This window comes from Andrographis paniculata, unplaced genomic scaffold, assembly GCF_009805555.1.
Source record: "Andrographis paniculata isolate CXL003 unplaced genomic scaffold, ASM980555v1 Contig37END, whole genome shotgun sequence".
In the NCBI taxonomy this organism is placed as follows: Eukaryota; Viridiplantae; Streptophyta; class Magnoliopsida; order Lamiales; family Acanthaceae; genus Andrographis; species Andrographis paniculata.
This window is the reverse complement of record NW_026137570.1, coordinates 301,222-323,779: the sequence shown is the minus strand read 5'-3', so window position 1 is coordinate 323,779 and position 22,558 is coordinate 301,222. Positions and strand designations below refer to the sequence as shown.

The window sequence follows — 22,558 nt, the reverse complement described above, 5'->3', positions numbered from 1 at the left end:
GTAATATCTATTTTATGCACTTCATTAAAAAGGATCACTACAATCTATCATTTTAATTTCTGTAAAAAGAATACTAGGGTTTGAAAACCACCCTGGTATGAAATCCATATATGTAGAAATTAATAATATATATATATATATATAATTTTGTTACTCATAAAACTTACCAAAAATGCAACTAGAATAGCAGCCGACAATATAATGCATCAGCTGCAATGAATAGAAATTAGAACCAAAAAACGTGTATATACATATATGGTTAAAACAAGCATGCTATTGCGTTGTTAAGGCAAAAAAACAGATATTAATAGCCGGAACCGATCAAACTGAGCTCAATTGTTCAATCTTTTCAGTTAAATATGTCGTTAACTATTTGTAAAGATAAAATAATAACAACACTACAAGCAAACATTACCTAGAGTGAGTATAGCAAGTTACTTTTGCTTCGTCGTTCCAAATTTCCCACCCGGTATTCTTGATACCAAAAAGCCCTGCAATGCAAGCAACCTAAACATAAAGCTGGACAGGTCCAAATGGTAAAAACAGAGATCAAATGAAAGCAAAATGTCCAAATAGATGAGACGTGGTGGTCGAGTAGCAAACTTACCATATTTGGGTGTATTTGTATATAAGAACATAGGTGAATAAAATTACTCCTCAAGGATAGCCCGTCCTAGATTAGTGGCGAGAGCTAGTCTGACAGATTGTAATGCCTCAGGAGGCAAGACAGGATCGACAAATCCTGGGAGCAATCTAGCCAAGGATAGCTCTTGCAGCTTATTCAACAAAAGATTTGTCTGAGAAACATTGAGCAAGGGCCGTTCTTTCCACTCTAGCAATTTCAACTGACCACCACGAAAGATTTGGAAAATAAGGAAATGTAAAGAATAAAGAAAATATGCTAATGAGTAGGCGGAAAAATCTATGTTGTAATAAGATAAGAGGTTATAGTAAGAGGTTACTGAGTCATATAAGAGAGGCAGCCAAAACTGCCGAGGAGTAGCCGGATTTTTCATGAGCTGCCAAAATAAGTGGAGATTGTGAATTCTCAGATTACCAACATGGTAGAGAGAAAGAGGCTCTTTGTTGAACAGAAAGAGATGAGTGAATTTTTCTGAAATAGAATAACGCCCAAAATAATGGGTTCGGTTTATAATTTAAGAAAATTATCAAACATACTGATATAAGGGCTTCTGCGGCTTTCCAAGCACCGTCAGTGGTGATGCCGTCCTGAACTTGCTGGAGGGATCGCCTGAAATCTCTATACCTGGCAAGCAATGAACAATGTTGAAAAATGTAAATACATGGTGGAAAAGACTGAGTTTATATAGAACATTCTTCGTTGTCGTGTGATTGTAAGAGAACGTACTTTTTCAAGAACTCTAGACCACCGGCAGTTTTTGATTCAGTTCCCAACAATTCAATCATCCCTTCCCATTGCTGTTGGAAGAAGGTAAAATTACTCAAGATCCTGCAAGTGAATTCCTAGAGAGAGCACTGCTAAATTACCTTGAAACTTTTATCTGAAACTGATTGTCCAACAAAGTCAAACAAATGCTTAGCAATCCGGTTTAAGCGAACTTCATCTCGAGCCTGCTGAAGCCAGAACACAGCTGATCCTTTCTTGCCATGCTTCCAGTGATTAACTCCAGCAATCTGCATTTGCAGGGCGAATCTCAAGTTTAATAAACTTCATGTGCACAAGTAGATCAAGAGAAGTAGCAACTACAATGCTATGAAACAAAATGAACATTGATGGAACACTAACACAGTATTTTCCAATTGGAGACATACCTTCATCATATTGTTACTAATATAGTCGAGTCCATTGAGACGGCAGATCTCTATACTCTGCTTGAAAGAGAATGTAACCATAAAACCACACAATAAAGATATGATCAAATGAACTATGACTTGTCAAGGAGACAAAGATAAACAATATCTAGGATCAAATGTAAGCACAATTACCTTCAGTAACACCTGTTGATGTTGTACAGGTTGCTGGGATAGTAAATTCTCTAACAAGCCTAGTCCTTGCATCATGCATGATGTCAAATATATAGGAGCAATCTAAAAGGCAAAACAATCAAACACGATGGTACATTAGAAAGAGTGGTAGAGTGGTGGGAAATGTGAAATGTGAAATTTCTCCACTAAAGTGAATCAATTGAAAGCAGAATAGGCAGAAAGCAAGTAAGTTTGTTTAGACTTATCAATTATCAGTAGAAATACTGCGATAAAGATTTAACCTATAAAACCTTCTAATGTAGTTAAAGGATACATCGCATAATTGACATGAAGCTGGCATGGACAAGTTATTTATACTTCCAAAAACTTGAATTAGCACAACCTTGTGTACAAATCCATGCTTTTTAAAAATCTTGAATAATTGTGTGGGGGGGGGGGGGTTGTGGTGGTTTGGATTATTAATGATTAGTTTTTTAGATCATTTGCAATGATACTTACATTCCATGTCAAGGCATGAGAGGATAAAATTTGAGCATAAATCAATCGATGGAGTTCTTCTATGCAGATTCCTCCAAATTTAGACTGGGGCTCATGCAAAAGGGTTTCTGCCTCCATGCTCCCGGCAGTTAGCAGCTCTATAGCATGAGTTAACATCCTGATCAAAACAACTTATAAACGTTAGCACATGCAAAACCAATTCTGTAAGGATCTCTAGATTCTCTACCCTATCATGGATTGATTGCTCAATTCACAGGCTACAACAAAAAATGCATCAACTTCCACTGAAACAATTCCTTTCGATATATAGAATGCAACAAGAACCAGCAGTCATGCAATTACTTAATAATGTTTTTACACATTTCACAACTCCCATAAAAAATGCACAAGAGAAGAATGACAATTGAGAACATTTGAAGAAAAACAGTTGTCTCACCACGGGCCAAATGATCTTGAGCATTCAGCTAGAACAACCTGCATTATTGAAAGATTAGTCATTTATAGCTGGATGACAGACCAGAAGTTAATACACAAAGATGGGTAAATGAATAAAATTTCTTACCTCTATGTTTTCTTCTAGAATCCCTATCATAAGTTCCATCAACTTATGCTGGTTGGAAGTTGATTTTAACTGCATACATTTTTGAGCTAGACTGTACATGCTTTCCAAACTCTGCAACACAATAGATATTTTGAATGAGCTGAAAAAAGGAAAGATCGAATTCATGTTGTGTACTCTTCCACTTCATTTTCACAATATGGGCATATGTACTGCAGAAGTTAAATAATTACAATCTTACTCAGAAACATATATGGAAGTCGCACTGTACCATGGTGAAAGGCCTTATGTACAAAAAGTGGGCAACGTAAAGCTCTATCCAGTGGCATGTTGCATCGGTGAGAATGGAAGCATTGCCCACCATGATTTGAAGCATATTTTTCAATCCAGCTCTCGTCTTTTGGTGATCACAATCAAGCCAAAATCTGCTGCAATCCAATTTAGTAATTTGGCCTCGCCACTTCTCCCAAGCCTAACACATACAGTCAGGAGTCAGGATAGCATACTGCAGCATAGAATACAAGCAAAATGCCTCCTGAATGAACACTTCAGTTTAAGCTACTATAATCATTTAACAATTAGCCTACCTCTGCACAACCTTAGATGATCTTTAGATCCTATCATGGAAAAAGGTTTATAAATTGGTGGCATCAACATTTGATATCATGATTTCATATTTGTCTAACCTTTGATAACACCAAATTAAATGGCCACTTCATTAGAAGAGGAAGACATTAAAGAGGGATATCAGTTGGTAGTTAATTCCTAGGTCTATATAGTTACCTTCATGAATTCAGGTTTAGTTTTGTAACATTCTCCTAATTTTTCCGCTGGTAGGTCAGGGCGCAGACGTGGCATCTGTGATATAAGAAGAGCAACCGCTTCTACAAGCCCATTTTCTATCTGTTTCAGATAGATGCAAATGTGAGATAGTTACATCAATAACAACAGATTTTCTTCAGAGTTTGAACATGCAGGATATCGTTAACTGACAAACAAGGAGTATTAAATAGCTTCATTACAGCATGATTAATAGTGAAAATATAAATCATAAATGCAATGAAAACTATCAATTTCAAACTCACTGAAACCCTTATATACCTCGCGACTGCCAAGTTGATCATACTGATAAGACCCATGCAAACGCAAAAGTTTTACCTGCAAGAAATTTGTTCAATATGCTAAGCAAAATCCACTTAAACACTCTTCAAAAAAAGTATACTCTTATCGTAATAATAATAATTATTGTTATTATATAAAAGAAAGAAAGACAATGGTTCATTAGAATATAAAAAACTTACAACAACATCAAGCCAGCCAACTGCTAAGGCTGATGACATAGCTTCCCAATATTCTGGATCATTCTCAACTGCCTTCGGAAAAAATTAACAAATATCAATTCTGAGATTAAAAAAGTTGCTTGGCTAGTTGGCATACTGCAATGAGAAGGTAAAAACTGAAGATGGAAAAGAGCGGCATATCCAACAGAAAAGATAACAACAAAATAGCACTTAATATGATTTTAAAAATATACCAAGATTCACAACATTATTAATAAGTTGACATCATACATTGGACTCCATAAAGCCCTTCAAATAGCAAAAATAATGGTGTCAGAGCCTCAATGAAAATTAATTGAAGATGAACTTGACAAAGTTTCGCAGAACAGGTTTGAAATTGATGCAGTATTTCTGCAACCAAAAAAGTTTAAATGGCTGGTTGAAATTTTACAACTAAATACCATTACATGTTCTCTCTAAAAGCAACAATAGGCTGCAGGAAATAGAAGGGTCACATAAAGATCAAGCCAACTCAAGAGAAATGAAACACCCTTTGTACATCACGGAAATAGAGGAACAAACAAAGGATGAAGGAGTAAGCAAGTACCTGTACAGTAACAAGTTTATTTTGGAAAGAGATGAGTTTCGCATGCACAGTGGAGTGAGTTCCAGAGAACAGACAATCAAAATCCTGCGGAGGATCTCAATTGCAGTTATTCTACAAGAACTAAAGTATGCTGAAAACTGAAGATATAAATGTATGCGTTCGAAAAGTCCCATACAGCTATCCAATCAAGAAGCCGTTCTGGCATCCAGCTCTGAGATCGCTTGTCAACATAAAAAATTTCCATCAGCTCCCAGGCAGCTTTCAAAGCAGTTGGCTCCTCAACTTTCTGCTTTTACATAACAGCCAATTGCGTATAAACTCTATAAGTTCTTAATGGATGGTGTGCATGATTACATAAATACTTAGTAAAACCCAAATTTACCTTTAATACCATCCTTGGGTCTTCAATTGTGGGTGTAACAGGTGAATTTGAATTTCCAAGAAGAGAATTTATCTCCTTGCTATACGCCAATGCATGTTCCCACCTGTTAATTAAGTACATTATTCCAACAAGTCCTTTCTTGTGAAAATGTGGTTCAAGGATGAGAAATACATGTAAAGGTATCAATCAAATGAAGTTCAGCTTGAATCTCAGAACAGAATTCACAAATGCAAGTGATAAACTTTTCTGACAAATAAAGAAGAACAGCTAAATTCATTATGAATTGGTTCTTACTAAAAAATAAATAAATAATACAATTAGACGCTTAGCCACTTTATATCCCAAAGAAATACTAGGTCATGAACATAGAAGCATATCCAACAAAGGAACCTTATTAAATAATCAATCAACTAAGTCTACATCAGCTCCATAGAAACTAAAAACAAGTACCAATCTCTGTCACTGCGCATCATAGAAGCCGAATTTTTCCGGCTTTGAAGGAGCGCAAATGGAGCGACGGAGCCATAAGCTATTCTCCGCCACTGAGCATCCGAAATTTCCCCGGCGTCCGCACTCCCAAGTCTCACTTCCAGCACCTCACCGCCGCTGCTCTGCTCCGAAACATCCTGTTCCGATTGCATCAATGAGATTCGGAGAGTGCTGCCTCGCGCCCAAGAGATAGACACGCGAGAGAATGGAGGAGTAACCCGTTGCACACGTAGGTGGTAAACTTTCGTATTCTTCTCCGCGTCCGATGAGTGGGGCACGACGGCGAGGGCGCCGGATTCCGACGTCAAGCCGGGCATATCGCCGGAATATTCTTCCAGGGTTTTGAAAGAGTTTAGAGCACAATGGACGAAATTCAAAAGTCAGAAAATACTGAAAATAAATAAATAAATAATTAGCAGAGGGAAAGGTTTTGAACCAAAGTCGGGATTCTGAAACGCGCTTTTGGACTTAACTCTAGTTATCTAATTATGTCTACTTGTGCGAGTGTAATAACTTCTTTCAGTTCCATTTCTTAGCTAATTCATTTCTTTTCTTTCTCTGTTAATTAATAAAGATTATATATCATTCTTAGCTGATTTATAAATATTGAATTTGAGACTGAACCTGAACATATATATAATCGCATTATTAAACATGCAAAAAAAAAAATGTATGCTACCCCAATTTTATTTTGGTGTTCTGCTAAAAAATATTAAAATAATAATTATTATTATTTTTAATTAATTTATAATATAACATTAAAAATAACATTACCACAAACCTCCCATACAGAGTTCACTTAATGTAACTTGACTGTCGAGCTTAGGGTATCAAATTTTTTAAAAATTCTGGTCAAATCTTTTTCGGAAAATAAAGCAATAAAATTTTAGATTAATTGTTTACCAAGAGCAAATTTATACAGCAATGAATGATTGTGGTGCATAAGTAGAGATGATCACATGTAAGAAACTATTTCATCTCATCATTTCCTAAATGATTAATAACTTCACAACTCATTAGTAATTATGTTTAATTAATAAAATTGCAATCAAAACGCAGAAAGTAGACATCAAATCATTATGGCAAATGTAAAACACAAGCACAACCAAACACATCCATATCCATATCCATATCAAATCAGATAATATATTGGTTCAAATTTTTACTATTCTCAAATCTCATCCAAATACAAATGTTAAATAAACATACTCAAAATAACCACCCTTAATGCTTAACCAACCACATTTTGGAGTTTTAAAAATATTCCTTTTGTTTAAAAAAAAAAAAATATCACAAAATATGCTAGTAATGTTTTCCAATTTCCAAAATTCTAAACCTCCAAAAACTCCCAAAGATAAACAGAGCCCTAGATTTTGGATGACAAGTTCACAATTCTCATTTCACAAATAATTATAACCAAAATCAAAACTAGAAACCAAATCAATATCAAGAGTTGGGAAAGAAACAAACAATGGCTTTTTTTGAGGATCTGAAAAAAAAAAAAAAAAAAAAAAAAAAAAAAAAAACCCTGATATCATCAAGAACTAAGAACTGAACCATTATCAACCCATGAGAAAGAGGGGAGACTGAGGCACCAAAGAGACAAAGTACCTTTGAGAGGATACATTTAGGTATTTCGACCGGACAGCATAGGGATGAAATGCCAGCCATGGTCGGACATCTGACTGCATATATTGACTCTCAATCCCTGTCAAGTGTAAAATGTCAAAAGGGCATAGACAACAAAATCCACAGCCAAGTGTAAAGTTTCAAACCGAGAACATTTCTTTGTTCTCCCGGCAGCATCATGCACAGCATAGAGACGTGGACATGACACTACAAGAAAATAGATATATGAAAACGAGACAATGAAAATCATTCAACAGTAGCAAATCGCTTGGCTTAGAACTTCTTAACAACGAAACTACGATGCTTTACTAAAAGGCCAATGATAACAGAACACAGTTTCATCAGATAAGCAGATTAACAAGTGCAGGTATACCAATGAAAGTGTTCGATTCCTAATGTCAGAATTCTAACCCCATAAATCAGGTAAATAAGTAGAAGCAGAAACCGAATGGATCAATCAGGGAACTTAATCAACAACATCCAGTCTTTTACTGAAGATCAGATTGTTATAATACAGTCACAGTCAAAATGCAGCCTGTGACCTCTGCCTTCGAGTAATCATTCTTCAACACTGTACAAAATCTAGAACAAGTATGATCACAGGATCTGAAGTTGCCAACACCACTGCAATCTAGGGAATAGGCGTCGCACATAATTAAATATGTTAGTGTGCATACATCAAGTTCCCGATCAGGACAATGAATCTGTCTGACCACAAATAAACAAGTGACCCCACATTATCCAATAGAGAAAAAGCAGGCATTTTCTCACAGCACAATGAAGAGCAGTTTCCCTCCTGACGGGAAAAACCTAGGCGCCTCAAGATACGGTCCTCCCATAACATACAGACGCAATGTAAAGATTCTTTGCCCATTTATCCTGCACGTAGAAATGACAAACAATTTAAGTACCGGAAGAAAGTATCCCATAAACACAATAGAGGATAGTGGTCAACCTTGACGTGGTTGCTTGGGAAAGCAGAGGTCCGAAGTGTCTCTTGTGTTTCATCTGCAGGCTTCCTCCGAGGGATGCTGAGAACTAAGGCTGATTGATCCCATGTTGCAGCAGTTGATGTAATACGGTAGCCAGCATCCCATCTCTTATGAATGCCTTCACTAGGATAAAGAAAGTCTAATTCCACAACCTGAGAAAGAAACCATGGTTCATCTGTTTATACAATTGGAGCACAGGAACAGTGCAATTAGAGGAATGTCATTGGGACAAACCTGATCGGAAAACCCAGCCCCACGAGACATAACAACAGCCCACCTAGATCCAGCTGTAGCCATGGCAGTAACATAGAATCCCTCTCTCCATTTTTTATTGATCCACTTAAATGGAAATGACTCGCTCACCTTATAGGACTGCTGCAGATACTGGGTGCCTGTATTTTGACAGGTAAATCCGTTAGCCAAACCCCATGTTGAATTAGATGATATTAAGAGAATTCATTGTGAGACTAACCCTTGGACATTACTACTAATGAGCTCCCATTACTAGCACCTGCTACGGCACTGATATAATAGTTCTTCTCCCACTGTTCCATGATCCAGTCCTGCAGTGAATACAAAACATACCATCAAACACCAATATACGTATAAATGTCCTAAAACAAGAAAACCAATGCCGAATACGCTGCAATGGATAAACACATAGATAGAAAGGGGGAGTAGTCCCAAAGAATGTAAAAAGACCTTGTGTAGGAAAAAAGGAGACAGTTCATAAACTTGTGCATTAAAGCCAGTCCCAGCATCCATTATTAGGGCCCACAAGTTTGAACAAGATGCCACACTGCTAATATACAGTCCATCAGTGTTTCCCTTCTCAATGTGCTGATCCAGTCTCACGTCCGCAACATTGTAGTGATATCTGCAACACCAAAATCTGCAATTGACTCCGGCATTCCCCCATAAAGTTTAGCAACTAATGAGTTAAACCATGATACCTTTGCTTCATTGGTTTACGAGCATTGTACACACTAATCCACTGTGTAGCTGGCATCCCCATGCGAATCTTTTTCTTTGGTTGCTCATCATCATTGTCATCTATCATAAGTCGCCCTCTCTTATGGCCAACTTGATATATTAGCTTCAGATACAAAAAAAATTCAAAAATACAGTTTAACAGAGAGGGAGAGAAAGACCAAAACTTGTGAGGATAACTGGAGGAAAAATTATGACAATACCTTCTGAGCACCTTCAGTATTGATGGGCCTGATGTCTGGATTCGGACCAACTATTCCATCAAATAGGGATATATATTTTGCATAGTTAGGCTCCTCATCAAACTTCAAGTTAACAACATATTCAACAAACTGCCTAAAGGGGGCAGGACAGAAGCAACAAAGTGTTTCCGGTGAAGTCGCCATTTTCTTTTTACACACAAGGAAGCCTTTATTCTCACCCTGGATAAAGAATACATTGTAAGCATCAGAAACGAAATATTAATGGCCGTGGAAAAATGCCGATTCCAGATCAGTAATCGCCAACCTGATACCCTTGCCAAGGAAGCCGGCCGCGAAGAAGAAAAACAAGTGTATAAGCAAGGGACTCTAAATCATCTCGACGGCTACCTGTTCTGCCAAGATGAGCATGCACACTGGCGTAACGCACAGTTCCTCTGTAGCAACCAAATTTATCATAATGACCATTAGATGGGAGAGAAGTAGGATGAAAACAAGTATAAAGGAAGCAGGAGTGCAGGAGTTACCGGAATACATCTGGTCGTTGATCATAATCAACATGAGCTCCAGTAGTAATATCACGCCACCTGGTAGCTGCATATTCAACAAAGTAAATATATACTGTGATTTCTATTTCCATCCATACGGATATAAAGTACTGGTAGATACCAACACTAGATGTATTACCCAATCCAAGATCAACAAGAAAAAGCCTTTTCTCATCAGGTGTTCCTGGTGGCCCAAGCAAAAAGTTCTCTGGCTTAACATCCCCATGGACATATCTGCAGGACTCATACAAATAAATAAATAAATTCAAGATACTAGAGAGGAGAAGAAACTGATACTTTGGGTCACTGTAATAACACAATCTGATAATCTAACAGGTCTAATCTTCGTAAGAATAAATAATAGCTATAGAATTTAACTAGAAGATGATCATGCTCTAATTACACATCATCAACTAGATGTTTTGATCTCTACTAGCCATCCACCCAACTAGTTAGTGCAATCAAATATAAGAAAATTTTCCTTTCCATATACAATTTTCTCCCAGCGGAAACAGTATACATTGAAAGCAAGGCAAAATTTATTAAAAATATACACTTAGAAGTTCAAATTTCCACAAGAAAGGGATAGGCTTCACTTAACAACTGAACCAGCCCTAAATGCACACTTATAACACATCTTCATTTCAATTAAATTGAGAGCCATAAGCAAGCTTGTGTTACTAATAACAAAATTTCACCAAAACTTATTAACTGTGGCTTACAAACATAAACACGGAAACATAGTTTTCATCAATAACATAATATTTATGTCCGAAACCAATAAATACAGGATATACAGATATAACTGACATGTTAATTAGCAGCATATAAATAGTTGAATTAAAATGAAGTTCTGCAATAATAGCATACTAGTTTTTGTTTCATCGAAAGTAGTACAAACACTTATCAAATACAAAATTTACAAATATGGTAGAAAGCGTGCACATTAATGATAATTTTTCAATGTTTGATTTTATATTTGTGCAATTTATAGGTTCTCCTACACAATTCACATTCCTGCAACTGCTCTTCAAACATTCACGCACATCTGGAAATCATAGATTCGAGAGATAGAAGTAAAGTACATCAAAGATTATTTCAAATTACCCTCTAGAGTGCAACTTTTCCAGAATAGATATTGCTTCAATGGCAATACACGCCACCATTTCTATTGACATTCTGCACTTTCAAGATTAAAGGTGTGAAAACAAACTAACTTTTATAGGAAACCAAAAGAAAAGAAACATAATAATGACGGGAAAACTGGGTACTAACGAGTGCGAATTGGTGTTCCACACATCCCACAGACTAGGACCAAGCATATCCATAACCTGCCACAATTTTCAAAGCAAATTAGTTAAATAGCAAACGTAAATATGACAAGAAGGATAAAGGGAAAACATTAAAATGCAAACAACTAGACACATACCATAATGTAGTAGTCACCTTGTCGCCCTTTGTAATGCACTCGAGGTATGCCATGGCTGCCGCCAAGTGCACTTGAGTGCGAAACAAATTGGTATTTAGTAACATTTAACAAATGAGGATGTATATATATAGAACACAATTACAAAACCGTCTTACCTATACACTTGCCATTCGTAAGGGGGGCCATAATTGCAGCCTTTGCTGTTCCGATGCTCAAATTTCAACGCAACCTAAACAAGATTAAATAGCATTACATATTGTCAAAACAATAGTGCTTGTAATGAATTGAGATAAGGGGCACAAGTATATACTTCCACTGCCCCTGGGCCAGTTCTTTCATGTGGAATGCTTGGATTGATTCGTCGACCTACATATACTTGTCCAAATCCCCCTTTCCCAAGCTTCTTATCAATTCGATAAGCAGGGGACCCACCAACCTGGACCTGTGTCGACAAATCAAACACCACTCAACACAACATCTAAGATGGATTGAACAACAAAGTATCATAGCATCCAAAATCACATTCTGCACTGCACTAAAACCTCGACAAATGTTATTGCGCCAGAAACATCCAGCCTCATACATCCCAAACCAATTGTCTGTTCAACTTTAAAACAGCATATGGAAAAAATAACACATACTGTATATTAAGAACCCTCCATTTCTCAAAGTATTCCGCAAACAACTTAATTCAAATCCCTTTTAGCATTATCCATTCTTCATATTTCTTTACACCTAAAAACATCCCTTCATATACCTATTTCCCAATTAAAATTTCACATCTAGACCAATTTTTGATTCGATACATGAAATCAGTGACCTATATTCCATTAAAATATAGAATCTAAAACCTATTTTCCATTAAATTTACTACTACCAAATCAACCCCAAGACAACCAGTTCAACTCAACATCATAAAATGCCCAAATCTAAAACTAAAAACAAATATAAGCACCCAAACTGACAAGAATCAAAAGCATCGCCATCTAAAGTTTCCTTAAAATCAGCTAATTATGAAGCATCACAAAATCATTGATATAACCAACCCTTTCCGGAAGAGGAGCAGTGCTCCCTTCATCCTCGGCTACCAAACCCTTATCACTTCCACGGCCACCACTTTCACACTCATCCATCTTCTTCTCCGCAACTTCCTCCTTCACCTCCTCTGCAACTCTAATATTTTCCTGACTCTTAACCGGCTCAGGCACTTTCACTGCGGCGTCATCATTCCCACCACCATCGGCATCTCGCGCCACAAAAACCTCCTCCTCCGCCTCCTTGTTATTACAGTTATCCTCAACCGTTCGTCTTCCCGCAGCAGCTCGTCTAGTCCCCCTTTTGCCTAGCGGTTCGCTTCTGGGAGCGGGTCGGCGGCCTCTCCGCACTCCGCTACGCAGTTGAGGCATTTCGATGGCCGTCCATCAACTCTGCCGGTGATGCAGATGACTTCCCTTCATCAAATCCTAGAAAACTGCGGCGGATGAAGAAATTGGAGTCGAAAATCGAAAAGAAACACTAAGCAGGCAACGGATTGCGCAATCGAACAAGCGGGATTGGGAAATTTTGGGGGGAAATTAGGGTTGCGAAATTGGGGAAGACAAAAGAAACGGAAAAGGACTGGAAAACAAGAAAATAAAAGAGAAGGGAACAAGGGCAGAGAAGATGTAGAGACCAAACTTTCAAAGCCACGCTCTCTCTCTCTCTCTCTCTCTCTCTGGGTTCTTCAGACAAAACACACATAATTAGTACTCAGGTTGCGAGGGGACGGACTCGCCGTAAGGCAAGGCTTCAAATTCAAATTCTGACATTTTAGTAAAAATTGTTACTTTGCAGATTATTAGGTTTCACATTCGATGTGCATTCTTCTAATAATAAATAAAAGGGTGTGTTTATTTACACTCTAAATTCAAAATTCTGCTATTTAAACTTTATAATATTTCCGTTGTGTTTCATTTATTTTTTGTTTTTTTATTTTTAAATATTAATTATTATATCAAAAATATTATATAAATTAAAAAAATATATCTTATAATGCCAATAAAAATATATTTTTACAAAAATATAATAATATTTTTAATATTAAGCACCAAAAAATAAATGTGATCATTATACGGACTATAAAGTATTTTTTAAAAAAATATACATATTATTTTTTTATAGAACATTTCATCATAAGTTATTTTATATCAAATTCAAACTAAAAAATTTCAAATCTCATAAACAAAACACACTCAAATTTTACTATTTAAATTTTAATTTTTTTTTTTTCCTAAATCATCCCATCAAATATTCCTTAGTTCCTATTGAAAGGGGTTTGATTTTTGGGGTATGTATCATTACTTTAATAAACTATTTTTTTATTTTTCATTTTTTTTATTAGATAAAGTATTAATTTCACTGCGTACCAATGTAATATTAATATATATATAATTCAATGGGGGTGGGGAGTATTATTTTATTAATTAATAAAATTGTGTAATAAATTTTGATTTTTTGCTATTTGATAATATAAAATAATTGAATATATAATAATATATTTATAATTTAAGTAAAATTAAATAATATTTTAATATTAATATATAATTATTTTTTAAAAAATAAAAAGTAAATATTTTTAAATATTAAAAAAGTATTCTTAAACATAATGAATGTAAACTATAAAACTAATCATAAGTGTATCATTATTCAGTCCGGTGTGTATTGCTGAAACGGTGGAATCTTCCTTTGACATTTGAGGTTAGAAATTCAATTTCTATCGGGTGCATGAAAGTGTGGATAAAATAATAAAGTGATATATATTTCAAAATTTATAGTGAAATTTTAAAATAAAATTAATTTACAATTTCAAAAAAATTATATATATATATATAGAAATATTTTAACTAAAAATCTATAATTATCCAATAAAGATATAAATTATTGATGTTGTTTTAAAAATTTATAGTTAAATATTATAATTTTTTTAAAAAATATTTATATTTTTATATTTTAAATTATAATTATGGATTATTATAATTTTTTTATTTTAAAATTATATAATTGAAATTATTAATATATATATTAATTTATTTTATTTTTAGTAATTTATAATATTTTTTTATATATATTTTAAATAATTACAAACAAAATTATGAATATGAGCATGAACCTGATGGTATTCGGAAAACATAATGACAGTAAATAGGAGTATGAACACCAATGTTCATAATAGGATAACAAAGTTCATTCCCTATGGATTAAAATTAATTAATTTTAAAATTAAAATTAAAAAAGCAAAAAATTCAATGAGAATATTCAATGGGTCCAAAAATATATACAGTATATTTTTTCTTTTAAATTTTATTATTTCAATGCTATCTTTTTTATTTCAGTCAGCTGATTAATAATTATTAGCTGAACTCTTTTTAGTGTAAAAAATTATAGGATTTTTAATGCTAGTTATTGAAAGTGTAGAATTACAATTAGCTGAATGATTTTTATTATTATTTAAATATTTTATAAAACAAAATAATATATATATATTTTTATTGAGAATTAAATAAGAATTTATTTTAACTTTATTAGATAATAAATTTTATTTATTTAAAAAAATATTATATCGAATAATTTTTTTACATTCATAAAATATCAAATCAAATATTATATATTTTTATTTTATTTTTAAATTTTGAAGGTCTTCAAAAACATCTGTTGAACAGAGCCCAAACACATCAATGGATCTCTCGTAAGCTGGCCCAATTTAACCACCCGTTACTAGTAATATTATTTGTTTATTAAAATAATAAGAAAGAAAAAGAACACGCCATTAATTTGAAAGAATGGGAAAGGATACATGTATATATATATATATATATATGTATGTGAATGTTGTGGAAAGTAGAAGTGTTGCCTGGCGCAACCACACTGCATTTTTCCCGCAATTCTGCTGCTTCGGCGGTTCTGCCCTTGTGATTTCGGTGATCTGCGTCTCCTCATAAACCCAAATTATCCCCCAAATGGACGACGACGGAATTCCGGAGAACGAAAGGTTGCAGATCGAGCAGATTATGGAGCTGGAATCGGAGGAATTACAGGTTGAAGAAGTGGACGATGAGGGTTTGTCTGAGGATGATCAGTAGGTCTTCGATTAACCGTTCTATAATTATGTTTGGCTATTGGGGGAATTCGCCTTCGTGTTTGAATTATTTATATATATATATATATTTTCACGCCGTGATTCATGTATCGTTGCTATTAGTTCGAGTTTGGAGAGTCTGGGTCGATTGTTGTTCGCTGAGGCGTGAGTGATCGTATTGAGTTTTTAGGGTTTCCGGAGGGGAGAAGCATTTTATACACTAATTTAATTAATTTATTTATTTTTTAAATTCCATATAGTTAAATAATAAGCAAGTGAAATTATTAACGGTTGATTATTTTTACTGGAATGCTACATCGAGCAACTTGAGATTTAGTGAACTCCTGGTTGATATGGTATTATTCTTATGATTTTTGAGAAAAGGACAGAGATATTTATTTAAATGCATTGTGTTAGTGATGATGCTTTTGAGGAAAATAGATGTGTTATGCAGCAGTACATAAAGGACAATGGATAGATTAAATGATGTGTTTACAGCTAATTTTACTTGTATTACTCAATAATTATTAACGAAATTTGTATTGTCTATGTTGGCTGTTGTAGTCATCAAGCTTTCATGCAAACTTCTCTGTCTGGTGACTATACATACAACACATCCTTAGTTGCCTTGCATTCATATCTTGGTGGTAAGAAGCTTAATGCTAAATTTTATTTTCTCCCACCCTTTTCGATATTAGAGAGTTTTATTTGAAAGAATTCAGCTTATAAATAACTTCTGTTGTACCAGCTGTTGAAGACACACATAATAGGGTGGCATTTTTGGATGGTGGCGCTGTGCTAACCCTTCCCCTGTTTTACTTGGAAGGTACTTGGCTTAATCTTGAGGCAAAGTACCATTGATATGTTTCGATTATTTGGTCGGCCAGCTTCTCATACTTGTCAGTTTCAATTATTTATTTTCAGTACTTTCTTATTAATGAATTCCGTTAATAAGATGTACATCTTAAATGGCATGGTAGCTGTTGATTTTATGAGTTTCTTGGGATTAAACATCTGTAGAGTCTTTTTAGAATCTTTTTTACTCTCACACGCACCCACCCGGTATCGAACCGGGACCTAGCCTCTAAGGAGAAGATGTCTTACCACTTGATTTACAAAGGCCTGACAGTCTTTTGGGATGTTATGACACTGCAGATGTTGGTTTTATGAAACATAAACCAACAGCTACCAGGTCATCCCAAAAAGACTCTACAGTTGTACTTCTTTTGGTCTTATTTTCTGTAGTTTCACAAGATTTATTCTCATGTTATGAAACATCTGTAGAGTCTTTTTGGGATGATCAGAATCTTGAGGAAATACACGGGTTACCATGTTGTATGAACTATTATTTTGCAACTATTGGTCTAAGAGTGAAAATGTAGTATGTATTGTGATATATTGGCATTTATTGTCTCCATGTACTCACTCTGTTGAGCATGCCTTGTGATAGGTGCACCTGATAATTGTGGTCCCTTTATCTTTGTTTTTTATTTTTTTTTTATTGTTATATTTCTGCAGGAGTTGTTTTATTCCCGGAGGCGACACTTCCTCTTAGAGTGATTTTCCCAAATTTGATAGCTGGTATTGATAAAGCGATGAGCCAAGTCAATGCTCCTCACACAATTGGAGTGGTATACATAGTCTACTTCTTGCTATGATTACTTGGTTCTCTTTTTGTTTGTACTTTATTTATCACTCCTGTTCATGTTCACTATGCCTTTCAGGTGCGTGTTTACAGAGATGTTAACACCGGAAGAACAAAGTTTTCAACAACTGGCACCACTGCTGAGGTGAGAGACCTCCTCTCTTTAGTAATTCTCTCTGTAACTGTTATTCTAGTTGTGGCTCAAAGTTTCAGGCACTTCAATTTTATTGACATTCACACAAAATCACTGTTGATAGGCAGTTGTGTTCTTATTTTTTATTTCAAGTAATACAATGAAGTAAAATGTTATACAATAGAGGAATTAAGCAAAATACTGGAATTTCTTCTTGTGCTTCAATGATCCAAATTCTCTCAATCCTCAACTCATAAACATTAACTATAGACAGCTACTTGTGGAGAGAGTGTAGCTCAAACGGTTGACCTCCTCTACATGCTTGAGGTTGGGGGTTCAAACCCGTGAGTGGGTGTGTGAGGAAAAAAAAACACTATAGGTAGTTACTTATAGCGAAACTAATTAACCTAACAGGCATTTGTTCTACTAGCATTAATATCTCTTAGTCTAATGGGTTTAGCTGTGATACTCTTCTTCCTAAGGATTCACCCTCGTAAAATCAGCCTTGACCTCAAGATGGGGTTGGTTGTGGTCAGGAGCAGCTAGAAGGGGTTGTCCAGAAGCTGCAGTGCAGATAGTTACTGCAGTAGCAACAATGCAAGAAGTTGGCCATTTGGCTCTCATTTGGGTGAGAAGAATAAGGTCAATGTTCCATTTCAGGCTGGAAGCAAGGGTTTCGACAGTTCGGAGATTTTTTTTTTTAATTACAAAGAAATTAAATAAAACGAGAAACATACTAAATTTTCTTAATGTCCTATGAAGAGATTCTGCCCCAAGCTATAAGGGCCATTCCAAAAACTCTCATAACCCCTAACTATAAACCCTAGGCACCAATTTTTACCAAAACTAATCAACTAACAGTGCCTAATGAGCTTAGCTCAATACTTTTCTCCCTAACTAACAACTGTCGTGTTAAATTATGTTAGGGAATGGAAGTTGCTGTGACCTCCATTGCATTACCCTCTTTTAGCTATTTACTGTAACTGTTCCATTGCAGATTGAAAGTTTTCTATTTATTGATTTGCTTTCATGGATAATGTACAAAATATAAATGTAGTTCTAGTTTGGGCTTGTGTGTATATTGTATGAATCATATTTAGTTGGATGTAAATGGCAGATTCGGCAATACAGGAGGCTCGAAGATGGTTCAGTAAATATTGTTGCCCGTGGACAGCAGCGATTTATCCTGAAACGTCGATGGATTGATGCAGGAGGATCAGTACGCTCTATAGAAAATCATGTCAAAATATCGATGTTTCTCTTCTTGTCATTAACACCCTAACTTTTTTTGTGCTTCTCTCAAACAGCTATGTGGACAAGTTCATATCATTGAGGAAGATACTCCATTAAGAACACCACGGGAAGCTGTTGGTAGGCTAGCACCATTGAGAAACTCATTGGCTAAGAATATCTCAAGAAAGACACCTTTAGATGGTTCTCAGCATACTGGTCGTGACAGTTATGAAGGCATTGATTCTGACACAATGTCAGAAGGAAGTTTTGAAGGTGAACTTTCATCAACAGAAAGAAGACTGCACCGATATGCTCTTGTCTCTAGTCATGGCTCTGATATATATGATGAAACTTCAAGTAGTGATGATGAGAAATTTGAACACCATTTAGAGTTACAAGCTGGACCATCTCCGCTAGACAATTACACTAGGTCAGTGCATTCAGAATATAGCAAACAGAATGCAGATGACTGTAAAGTTGGGAAGAGACCTTTATCAAATGTTCAACTTTGTAATAAGTACACGTTGAACCAGCTACGTGATGCTCAAACAGCCTTCTGGCCTAGTTGGGTCTACAACATGTACGATGCTTATTCACTTGCTAGGAGGTTAGCAGGTAATTGGATCTATTTATTTATTTGCATTTTTCCTTGTGCTAGTCAGTTTGTTGATTGTTGGTAGTAATGCTCAAGTTGTAAGTTTGGAATATTGCTTTGTGCACACCTGTGCCTCATATATAGAAGTAGTGAGTTTCATTGGAAGTAATATCTGTTCTCTTATCAAAATCTTAATTTCCATGTTAATCCGCAGGAAAAAGTTATTTGAAATGGCCAAATGGTTAAAATGAAGCTATGAAAACACCAAATCTTGGCTTAACAAGTGTTTATTGATTGTGATGCTGCAGATCGGTGGAAACAGATTGTTAAAACACCAAGTATGGATGGCTTTGTCATGAAGCCACATCTTCTTTCCTTCCACATTGCAAGTAAAATTCCAATATCTGAATCAGCCCGGCAGGCACTCTTGGAGATTGATGGCACATCTTATAGACTGCGGAAGGAGATTGAACTGCTTGAAAGCTTTGATAAAATAAAATGTAAAACTTGCCAGGTAATGTGGGTTGCTAACCTGATGTTCCTTACAATGCATCAGAACCTATCAGGATCTATTCTTCGGAAATGCTAGATTTGAAGACTTGTTGTGTCTGGAACATAGTTATTTAGGCGTAAGAATTACCTTGATTTAGGATTAAGCTGGATTCAAAATTTTCCCAAAACCTACTTTATCTTTTTCGCCTGACCTATGCATTCGTTTATGCTCAGACCTCGGACAGGTTCCTTAATGTTTTAGTTTCATGCAACCTTGAGATCCTATTTTGTGATTGCTATAATACCACCCATCATAGCGTGTTGAAGCTAAAGGGAGCATAAAGGACAATAAATAATTTTTCCTTTTGAACTCCTGCGACTTGTACCTATCTGAACAGACAAACATAAATGGTGTTATGTGTCAGATGTTTTTACTTTTCTTTTTTATTTTTTTTCTGCCAATTTAATCTTAGGCCTTTATAGGGATTAGTTATAACACTATGTACCTGACACGCTTCTCTTACAGAATCTCATTGCGAAGAGAAGTGACATGTTGGTCATGTCTAGTGATGGCCCAGTCGGTGCATATGCAAATCCACATGGTTTTGTGCATGAGGTGTTGACACTGATGAGAACAAATGGAATAGCAGTGACTGGGCATCCAGTGAAGGAATATAGTTGGTTTCCCGGGTAACATTTCTTCTTTCGCACTTGAAATTTTGCTTCATTCCAAACATGCATGATGTGGGATTCCAAATATTTGTCTTTGCCTTCTAGACATTTGTTTTGCTTTGTTTGTTTCATTTTTTTGTAAATTAAATTATGAACTTGTGCTAATTAAGAAGATGGTTTCGTGTAGATCTAGTTAATTTGATGTATGAAACTTAAAGGATTTTTTTTGTGTGTGTGTTTGAGTTTTGGTATTTTTGAGTTTTTAATGAAAATTGGTTGTTGTATGTGATGTATTGGGAGATCGAATAATAGAAAAATTGAAACAAATTGTAAAGTGAACACTTAATTGTGCTATTTTTCTCAGAATACAAATTCAATAATCAGTATAAGATCTTCCACAGTATTCAACTCAATCTTGTTAGGTTCACGAGGAATAGAAGTTCATTTGAAGCCATAGTTCTTGGCAATTGATGCCATGTTTGCTCTATACACATTGCTTGAAATAATTTATTAACTGCATCTATCTCGCTGCAGTTATGCATGGTCAATCGCCGAATGCATCACGTGTGGCGAGCATTTGGGTTGGTACTTTTCGGCCATAACGAGGAGTATGCGGCCCCGGGGCTTCTGGGGCATAAGGAGTTCCCAAGTTGCGGATGGGGTACAATGAACACAAACACACTATACTCAGCAGCTTCAGGTATGTCTATATATATGTCGTAAAAAGTTTGATAGGAGAGGGTACTTGAAGGTTTTATGATGTCTTAATCTCTATGCCTCTGATTTGCTCATATCTCGTGCAAAGCAAATCAAATCAAAACTTCAGATATTGTGAAGCTAGATGTTATATGCGATTTCTGCAATTTTATTACTTAGTAAATTCAAATGTTTATTTGATGCTCATTTTGCTTAGTAGATTTGAAGCAATTTTATCTGATGCCTATTTTGCCGACTGTTTTGTGAAGCTAGATGTACATATTTCACATGTGATTAGTGCAATTTTATCTGATACCTATTTTGCTGAGTAAATTTGAATGTTTTGGGAAGCTGGATGTACATATTACACATGCGATTCCTGCAATTTTATTTTATGCCTATTTTGCCCAGTAAATTCTGAATGTTTTGTGAAGGTAGAACGAATATAATTTATTCTATTCAAAAGGTTATTAATTATTTACTTATATCTCATCAAATTTGAATAATATATTCATTCCATCATCCATAATGTTCATTTGAATTGTATTTTTAGAGATAAATTATTGATATTTTTTATTTTTTTATAATTTTGAGTAATAATTAATTAATGAAATTTTTAATTATTTGTTTTAAGGTAATGGATTCTTATAAAATTAATAAATATATAATAATTGTATTTTTTTTTATTAAAAATAATATGTATTATTATGATAAAAATCGAAAAAACAAAACATGACTTTTAACATGCTATTAGAAAGACGGCCTTTTTGTTAAGCACGCAAATTACATTTAATCTCTTTAATTATATTATTATTATTATTATTATTAAGGTTATAAAAACGCAGGCGTGGAAGTTTCCTGCGAATTGGCATTTGCTGCCACGTCACTCGTGGAGATGATCCTTTTTGCCCGAGTGAGTCAACCGCCAGCAATACTGACTAATTCAAAACTGACAAATATGTCCCATCCATTCATGAGGTGAGTGAGTAAATAAGCACACATTTTAAATAAAATATAATTAATAAGTAATTAAAATATATATTAATAAAATAATTACTTTCTTCGTCTTAATTTAAAAATATATTTTTTTTATCATTTTTGTCCGTTTTATTTTAAAATGTTACTTTTTTATTTTATAAAAAATAATAAATAAAAATACTAAAATATCATTCACTTTTACTTAAATTACAATAATTACAAGACAAAAATGTCATAATCTCAAGGGTTTCGTTGATAAATAACGGAAGAAGTATTATAAAATAAAATTAATTATAAATTAAAATTAAAATAATTAAATAATTTAATTAAAATTTTTAAAAAAATATAAATTATGAAATTTAATATAAGATTTAAATATATAATTAGAAAACTATATTTTAAAAAATAAAATAACAAATTAGATAGAAA

General features: G+C 34.6%; 3 protein-coding genes across 6 annotated transcripts; 1 reads left to right on the top strand and 2 right to left on the bottom strand.

Moving 5' to 3' along the window:
• Positions 1-144: 144 nt before the first annotated feature.
• On the bottom strand, positions 145-7,734 carry LOC127250399 (nuclear pore complex protein NUP85). Of its 3 annotated transcripts, XM_051273677.1 has the most exons (21): positions 7,559-7,734; positions 7,395-7,491; positions 5,745-6,114; positions 5,295-5,397; positions 5,088-5,198; positions 4,913-4,996; positions 4,327-4,398; positions 4,127-4,183; positions 3,809-3,928; positions 3,297-3,497; positions 3,029-3,139; positions 2,903-2,940; positions 2,467-2,623; positions 1,969-2,070; positions 1,795-1,851; positions 1,510-1,656; positions 1,370-1,440; positions 1,180-1,267; positions 963-1,019; positions 608-845; positions 148-491 (listed from the first exon to the last, which is right to left on the bottom strand). In XM_051273677.1, exons 2-20 carry the CDS (start codon positions 7,408-7,410, stop codon positions 651-653), a joined length of 2,157 nt encoding a protein of 718 aa, XP_051129634.1. In that variant the 5' UTR covers positions 7,411-7,491; positions 7,559-7,734; the 3' UTR covers positions 148-491; positions 608-650. The 3 variants fall into 3 exon arrangements, with proteins under 3 accessions (XP_051129635.1, XP_051129636.1, XP_051129634.1); XM_051273678.1 differs by having other exon boundaries at positions 145-519; positions 7,395-7,734; XM_051273679.1 differs by having other exon boundaries at positions 145-507; positions 7,395-7,734.
• Positions 7,735-7,861: 127 nt separating this feature from the next.
• LOC127250400 (casein kinase 1-like protein HD16) lies at positions 7,862-13,294 on the bottom strand. The gene is made up of 16 exons (XM_051273680.1): positions 12,618-13,294; positions 11,882-12,013; positions 11,727-11,800; positions 11,572-11,641; positions 11,418-11,473; positions 11,250-11,321; positions 10,282-10,376; positions 10,122-10,188; positions 9,902-10,031; positions 9,598-9,816; positions 9,358-9,500; positions 9,107-9,281; positions 8,877-8,967; positions 8,639-8,796; positions 8,368-8,556; positions 7,862-8,291 (listed from the first exon to the last, which is right to left on the bottom strand). The coding sequence occupies exons 1-16, from the start codon at positions 12,975-12,977 to the stop codon at positions 8,232-8,234; spliced, it is 2,091 nt and encodes a 696-aa protein (XP_051129637.1). The 5' UTR covers positions 12,978-13,294; the 3' UTR covers positions 7,862-8,231.
• Positions 13,295-15,424: 2,130 nt separating this feature from the next.
• Positions 15,425-22,127, top strand: LOC127250401 (uncharacterized). Of its 2 annotated transcripts, XM_051273682.1 has the most exons (11): positions 15,425-15,685; positions 16,250-16,332; positions 16,434-16,511; positions 17,204-17,316; positions 17,410-17,475; positions 18,581-18,682; positions 18,771-19,311; positions 19,600-19,805; positions 20,310-20,473; positions 20,990-21,155; positions 21,997-22,127. In XM_051273682.1, the coding sequence occupies exons 1-10, from the start codon at positions 15,567-15,569 to the stop codon at positions 21,123-21,125; spliced, it is 1,608 nt and encodes a 535-aa protein (XP_051129639.1). In that variant the 5' UTR covers positions 15,425-15,566; the 3' UTR covers positions 21,126-21,155; positions 21,997-22,127. The 2 variants fall into 2 exon arrangements, with proteins under 2 accessions (XP_051129639.1, XP_051129638.1); XM_051273681.1 differs by lacking the exon at positions 21,997-22,127 and having other exon boundaries at positions 15,426-15,685; positions 20,990-21,358.
• Positions 22,128-22,558: the final 431 nt, after the last annotated feature.